The sequence below is a fragment of the Pistacia vera genome, unplaced genomic scaffold, assembly GCF_008641045.1.
Source record: "Pistacia vera cultivar Batoury unplaced genomic scaffold, PisVer_v2 Contig821, whole genome shotgun sequence".
NCBI classification, from domain to species: Eukaryota; Viridiplantae; Streptophyta; class Magnoliopsida; order Sapindales; family Anacardiaceae; genus Pistacia; species Pistacia vera.
Genome location: NW_022196692.1, coordinates 49963 through 58074, shown reverse-complemented (window position 1 = coordinate 58074; position 8112 = coordinate 49963). Strand labels below are relative to the sequence as shown.

Genomic DNA, 8112 nt, shown 5'->3' with positions numbered 1-8112 from the left:
GAGATGGAAACACCTAAAATAGCTCTCGCCAAATTAGTTTGGATTTTGGGAAAATTTTGCTTGCCATCTCTTCTGTAAAACTATTTGGTTGCAGAGTAAATAAATACGTTGTCAAGCTTAGTCAAGATAGAATCTTTTTTTATAAATTTATATTTGTTTAAAAAATTATTCCGTAAATTTCGGGTGGCTGCCCCAAAAGAGGCTTTAACGAAATTGCCATGAAATTTCAATTTGATGATTAATCCCATCTTTTTTTTAACCCTTAGCCTCGACTGGTAGTTTCTGAAATCAACAACTTTACTCTTCATTTCTTTCATCAACATGCCATCTTATAATCTTTACCCTAATCCAGGGGGCTCAAAACGGATTGTTGCGTCTGAAATTTGTGCTTGTTCCACAAATAATCCTTCCCCGAGTGTTGTTTCCACAGAACTGGGTCCAGTCAGTCATTAACGGTTGCCATCACAGAACCTTTCAAGTTGAAGGTGTTCTCCATGACTTAAATGCTCATGGGTTGTCTGCAAACTTCGAATTTTTCAAGATGGAGAAGACGGGAGTGTCCATTTTGCTCTTGTTAGTCAGTCGTTTCGGCTACAATCAAGCACTCCCAGATAGCATCCAGGTGTTAAGTACTTCACCAGTTTCTGATGCCGTCTTTAGACTGATGCCTGAGTATTCCAGTACCAGGCTCTTACGCCAGAGCTATCCGAATATCGCACTTCATAATATCGGAAGTCTTGCTAGACGACTAGGCCATATCAGGTCAATAATGCCTCAATTCAGAAGAATATTTGCCAGAGTGGATTCCGTCTTGCAGTACACACGCGGTTATTATGGCGAGAGATCTCGCGACGGTTCATTTGATCTGGAGATGGGAAGGGCATCCCTTTCAACTCAAAGATAGAGGGACAACCAATTTGCGAAGTCATCATATGCTGACTCATTCTGATCGCGGTTCAGGGAGGGTGCTTTGGTAACAATCACTTTTACTAGCACCACATCATTGTCTCTTAATGTTAGAATCCTCATGAAAATTTCGGGCTTTGCATGGCTATTGGTTTTGTAATTGGTTGCTTATGCAGTGCAACTCAACATAGTGACCTAGTTACCAGGTCAAGATTTGCTGAAAGAATCCTGACAGGGGTAGGAAGAATTGCCACGATATGGATTTTAGCGCTAATGGGCACCTTATTGCCGGATAATCTAATGTTGGAAACCACTGGTGTTGTTTTACACAAAGTATTTCCTTCTTGGTGTCTGCAATCATGAACTGAAAAATTAAGAAAAATTAAAGGAGGAAAATACAGCTTATTTCCTTCTTTGTTTTTACAATTTGAAAGCTATCAGTTATCTCGCTCAGAAATAATAGCTAGGGTTTTGGTGGTTCGTAAAGAAAAATTAAAAAGAGAAAAGCAAAAGAAACAAAGTCAGTTTGTAATTATATGTTATTAAAGCGTAATTAAATAAAAAGAGCTTGATGTTGTATTGTTGTTTTTCTTGTTTTAGAACTATCTCAGCAGTCATGCATGCATAGTAGAAGAATTAAGGCAGATTCATCTTTCTTTAATTAATAATGATAACACAAGTGTCAACCAAGATATTTATCAAAAGTATCCTTCTTGAACTTAATGCATTATCAACTAATGATAAATATTTGGAAATAGATTGCATTTTAAAATGCTAATTCAAATAGTGCAAGTGCATCTTTAGTTGAAATAATAGATAGAATTTCAGTTTGTAAAGTAGATGCAATATTGCATGAGAAAATAGTAAATGAAGAATAGAAGTGTATCAATTCAATTGAAAATAAATTTTTGAAAGCGTTCGGGCCATCAGGAACACATTATACAAGTGTGCGACGAATGTTTTCATACGCTGCCAATTAAGTAGAAGCATTATGAAAAACTTCAAAATTAGAACATGTTGATTTTCCCAAGATATCTAATATTATAGGTTATATATATATATATATATATATATATATATATATATATGAAGGCCAAACGCCTTGGTTCCTCTTATTGTCATATGCATGTTGTTTCGGCTGCATTACACGAGCAACCTCAGTGGCGTTAATTCTTTAACACGGTCGATATAGTCAATGGATGATAACCATAAAAGGTTACTTTTTGTGATTATACGCGTCACAACAACAGGGAGCACGTATTTTCCTAGAAAAAGAGAAATAAAAAGACAACGATAGAAAAATATCTTGTGTCTTGCCGTAATACACCAAAATGATACACTTGTCAAGATTCTAATGGTTTGATCAATGAGGTAATAGTAACCATAACAACTATGTATAGAATAATATATTTCAAGTAGGGCTCTAGTGGCTTTGAAAGAGATAATAGGCCAACCCGCAACCTAGAAGACTGAAGACCAATGAAAACACCGCCATCTCTTAAACCTTTTTACTTGTTAGCACTTAAGCCATTTTTAGGCATTAACATATACTTAGAATAGTCTACATGTTACAAGTTTAATGGCTTATTGACCCAACAAAATCATAAGGCTAGATATTGTTTTACAAAATTGTTCAAATATCCACGAGCTATATAACTATATTCCCCCATTCCACGAGTAATATAAAATTTGATATCGAATCTACACTATGAATAAAGAGGATTTTTTTTTTTTTTTTTATAATTTTATTAATGTCATAACAATTTGTAATATAGATTATTTCATGCTAAGAGGAATAGAATAAGTTAAAACAAAACAAAACAAAACAAAAAAAAAAAAAAAATCCATGGCAAAAAGAATAGTACCAAAGAATTTTCAAAGACCAAAAAGTTCGAATTAATATGCTCAAGGTTATATTATTAGCATAAAAGGAAAAAAAACAATAAGAATAGAAGAATATGAATGTTTGATTCGTATAAACATATCAGTTAAAAGTAAAAGAAAAATGTTCCAATAATACCGCTGCATTCACTTGACTTTGACTATGAGTAAACTATATCTAATTGCTTAAAACCTTACAGCTTTTATTATCTATAAAGTATTAAAACCGTGTTCTTAATTTTCCAATTTAGTCAAATCACAAGAATTAATGGATGATGAGTAATCTTTTTAAGGTCTATCACCCTTTTTATAAGGATTGGCCAGAGTCTTCTTTTAAATTTCCTGAAAGATGACGACAAGAATATGAAACACGGTTATAGAACATGATTTTCGCAACTTTCCGAGGTGACAAGTGACTCTTTTTTTACTCTAAAAAGAATTAATATTAGATATACAAACTTTTTTTCATCTAAAACGTGAGTGCATACAAAAATGTTCTCAATATAGATATTTGATAAATATAGATTTATGATGTAATAATAATAAGAGTATAATCAAATCAATTTGCATATATATTAATTTAGGTATTTAGTTTGTAGATGCAGCACCATTCTTAAGAAAAAGAAAGTAGATTTAATAACCCTGCTCAGACAAAAGGATTGACTTCCTTGTGTCAACCACATAATCACTATATAATTGATGCAACAATTAATATCCCTAATAATTGATTAAGTTTCTATGTATCCTTCAAGAAACAACTGGTTAATTTCATCAGGTTGGTGACTTTAATATAAGTTGCCAAAATGTAATAATCCACTACTTGAAAAGCTGTCACTTTTTTATTATTATTATTGTTTAGAACAATATTAAGAACCGTGTTCTAACCCAGAAAAAGAGAAACCAATAAAAACTAATATATGTGCATCATTAGCTTAGATTTTGGGGTAGAAAAAAAAAAGTGTAATTTCTGGTTGTATAGCATATGTTATGCATATGATGGAAACGGATTAGAAATTAATAGAAGTAAGCAGACTACATTAAAAAACGAATACTACTAGCTTCATCATATTAATTATAATATGATGTTGATGGAAATTTAGCTTAAGCTTGTCATGTTGCCGAAAAGATACTGGTTGTATAGCATATGTTCATGCCTTAAATTTGCATGGAAATTAGTAATATGCTAAATACCAAATTTTATGCACTTTCTATAACTCTTATTTGCAATTTGGTATAGACCTGTGTTGACACTTGATTTTGGACGCTAACGACTCGCATGTGGGAAACGCTGAGCTGACTCAGGAGACACACGTGATAGATCCATGAGATTTGAATATGAAGCTGAGATTATATATTTTGCAGAAAAATAAATAAAAGATTGGCAAGAGGAGGTTTTTATAGTGGTTCGGATGCTCAACAAGCGACTCCTACATCCACTGTTATTTTACTGCTCATTGACTATTTCTATGATATTGCCCATAAGGCATACAAAGAGGAAGAAATACAGTATTTACAGAGAGAAAGAATTGAGCTTAAATCTATGCTTTAGCTCTCATATGCTCAGCCCAGCCCCTTTCTTCGGGAAGATGAGTGCCTATTTATACACCTAAACACTCAATGTAATGAGTGTTTTGCAAGTTCCTTGACACATGGAAGGCTCTCGTCCATTCATCTCTTTGAAATGAGATAACATTGGCAAGAATATCTTTGGAGATATGGCCTTGGCAGCTGGTACAAGAAGACATTAAATGAGCTGACATAAGCGTGACTTTTTAGGCATAACAGAAGCCCCCCAGTTTTTGAAGTGCGTAATCGCGCTTCAGAAACTAAGTCTTTGATCTGAATTGCTATAGTCTGGAACTGAAGAGCTCGAACTGAAATCTGTTAGGAAAACAATCTGAAATCTGTTAGGAAAACGACCTGAAATTTGTTAGGAGCTCGACCTGAAAACAAAACGATCTCAACTTGAGAGCAAAACAAGTTCAATTTGAGTTAAACGAGCTCAATATGCATATAACGAGTACGACCTGAGCACATAACAAGCACGACCTGGGCTCGACCTGAGCACATAATGAACACGACTTAGACTCGACCTGGGTACATAACAAGCACAACCTAGGCTCGACCTGAATGAGCACGACTTGGGCTCGACTTGAGCATATAACGAGCACGACCTGAGTGTGCGATAAACGATCTGGCCACGTGATTTGGGCAATTTGAACACGTGATCTGAACGATCTTGAACGTGCGATTTGAGCGTGCGATCAACGATCTGACCACGCAATCGAAGAATTCTGACATGTACGATCCGCGATCTGGCCACGCGATCGAAGCTCTAATGCATGCGATTAACGATCTGGCCACGCGATTGGAGAGCTGATGCGTGCGATCTACGATCTGGCCACATGATCGGAGAACTCGGACGCGTGCGATCTATGATCTGGCCATGTGACCGGAGAACTTGGATGCAGGTTTGAGAATCGGACCTGCATGGGCCACCAAATTTTGGACGCCAACGACTCGCACGTGGGAAACACTGAGCTGACTTAGGAGACACATGTGATGGATCCATGAGATTTGAATATGGAGCTGAGATTATATATTTTGTAGAAAAATAAATAAAAGATTGGCAAGAAGGGGTTTTCATAGTGGTTCGGATGCTTAACAAGCGACTCCTACATCCACTGTTATTTTATTGCTCACTGACTATTTCTATGATATTGCCCGTAAGGCATACAAAGAGGAAGAAATACAGTGTTTACAGAGAGAAAGAATTGAGCTTAAATCTATGCTTTAGCTCTCATATGCTCAGCCCAGCCCCCTTCTTCGGGAAGATGAGTGCCCATTTATACACCTAAACACTCAATGTAATGAGTGTTTTGCAAGTTCCTTGACATATGGAAGGCTCTTGTCCATTCATCTCTTTGAAATGAGATAAAGTTGGTGAGAATATCTTTGGAGATATGAGCTTGGTAGCTGGTACAAGAAGACATTAAATGAGCTGACATAGGCGTGACTTTTTAGGCATAACAACCTGGAAGGAACTTTTGCTTTCTAAGTCACAAGAAGGAAGACAAGAAGGATCAGCACATTACTACTAATTTGAGTTAAAAGACAGAGAATTCTCATATAATGACGACAATCCATTTGAGGTTTTTGAAATAATAAAATATTCTACCATTGATAAACCTCTAGTGAAAAATTAAAATTTATACTTGTTAGAACACAAGTCTAATATTGATCTATACACCAACACAAATCAATCACACGAAGAATCAAGAATAAAATAGACATACAAACAAGCCACGATTTACCGTCGTTCACTTATCCTTTTATGCATAAGCTACATCCACGTTGAGCTCACTACACTTTCTATTATTAAGAACAATCAAGATTACACAGATTTGACACTCACCAGATCTACACAAATACAAACTGCAATCAGCCTAACAAGATACCTTTTGAATATCTCTAACTCGAGAGAACAACACTCTCACCCGAATGATTAATCTCCCTAACCACTCGAATTGATTACACCATAATCTGGAACAATAATCTCAACGCTAACTTAGAAAAATGCAAACCCAGAAAACCCTAAAATGTGTGTGTACGAAAGAGAGTTTATATATGGTTTGATTGAGTGACTGATTCTGGTCGTTAGATCTGGAGTGCATCCTATGGTCTAAATTTGTCCCAGTTATTATGCCTAAAACGATGTCGTATTCCTTTACCTAAAACGACGTTGTTTTAGGTTTCCACATTAACAATCTCCACCTTGGAAGCACTGGAAACAGTCTCTTTGTGCAGCTTGCCTAGTACCATTTGGTCATAGCTCTTTATCACTCCAGACTACTTGATATACAGCAAGTTCAAGCAGTGCTTGAACTTGGCTGGAGTGATAATCTTGGTGCCCATATCTGCTGGATTCTATTCTGTGGGTACCTTCTTAAGTTTAATGATTCCACTTGCAACTTGATCCCTCATGAAGTGATAGCGGACATCCACGTGTTTAGTTCTTTCGTGATACACTGGATTTTTGCTTAGGTGGATCGCACTTTGACTATCTGAATACACTGTCACCTTTCCACCAATTAGTTTTACTTTTGTCAAAATTCCTTTTAGCCATAAGGCTTCTTTAACTGCATCAATTACTGCAATGTACTCTGATTCTGTTGAAGACAGTGCTACAATACGCTGCAACTGTGATTTCCAGCTTATACAATTTCCACCCAGTGTAAAGAAATATGCAGTAGTTGATTTTCTGGTATCCTTATCACCTGCAAAATCAGCATCTACAAACCCAACCAGATCAAGTGCAGTATTTCTTCTACAGTATTCAAGCCCAACACAAACAGTATTGTTTATATATTTCAGCATCCATTTTAGAGCAGTCCAATGTTCCATACCAGGGTTGGACATATACCTGCTTAACATGGAAATGGCAAAGGCTAAGTCTGGCCTAATACTAATCATGGCATACATCAGTGACCCCACAACATTAGCATAAGGAACAGACTTCATTTTCAACAGTTATGACTCAGTTTTGGGACATTGGAACTTACAGAGAATAAACTGACTGGTTAAGGGCATTGAGACTAGTTTGGCACCAGCCATGCCAAACTTTGTGACTAGCTTCAGTAAGTAAGATTGTTGCTGCAGTCTAAGTTTACATCTCTTTCTATCCCTATTTATTTCCATGCCTAGAATTTTCTTTGCATTTCCTAGGTTTTTCATGCTGAATTCAGTGTTTAGCCTCTTCTTCAATTTACTAATCTGGGTTTTTGACTTACTGATCAATAGCATATCATCTACATATAATAGCAAGTAAATAGGCAGATTATTGTCCATTTTAAAATAGAAGCAACTGTCATATTGACTTCTAGCGAATCCTATACCTATTATAAAGGTGTCAAACCTTTTGTACCATTGCCTAGGGGACTGTTTTAACCCATATAGGGACATTTTTAGAAGGCATGCATGTTCAGGGAACTTAGGGTCAGTAAACCCCATAGGCTGGCTCATATCCATGAAGGAATGCAGTGGTGACATCCAACTGCTCTAATTCCAAGTCTTGATAAGCAATTACAGACAGCATCAACTTAATTATTTTGTATTTTACCATAGGGGAGAAGACTTCATTGAAGTCTATCCCCTCCCTTTAGGTGTTGCCTTTAGCCACAAGTCTAGCTTTATACTTAAGTGGGTCAGCTATGGAAATGCCCTCTTTAAGTTTGAATAACCACTTACATTGGGTCAGTTTCTGATTACTTGGTTTTGGAACCAATGTCCAAGTTTCATTTACCTTTAAAGATTGCATTTCCTCCT

General features: G+C 36.1%; 1 protein-coding gene across 1 annotated transcript; it reads right to left on the bottom strand.

Moving 5' to 3' along the window:
• Nucleotides 1–6534: 6534 nt before the first annotated feature.
• On the bottom strand, nucleotides 6535–7308 carry LOC116117786 (secreted RxLR effector protein 161-like). The gene is made up of 2 exons (XM_031403801.1): nucleotides 6730–7308; nucleotides 6535–6636 (listed from the first exon to the last, which is right to left on the bottom strand). The coding sequence occupies exons 1-2, from the start codon at nucleotides 7306–7308 to the stop codon at nucleotides 6535–6537; spliced, it is 681 nt and encodes a 226-aa protein (XP_031259661.1).
• Between the last annotated feature and the right edge of the window lie 804 nt (nucleotides 7309–8112).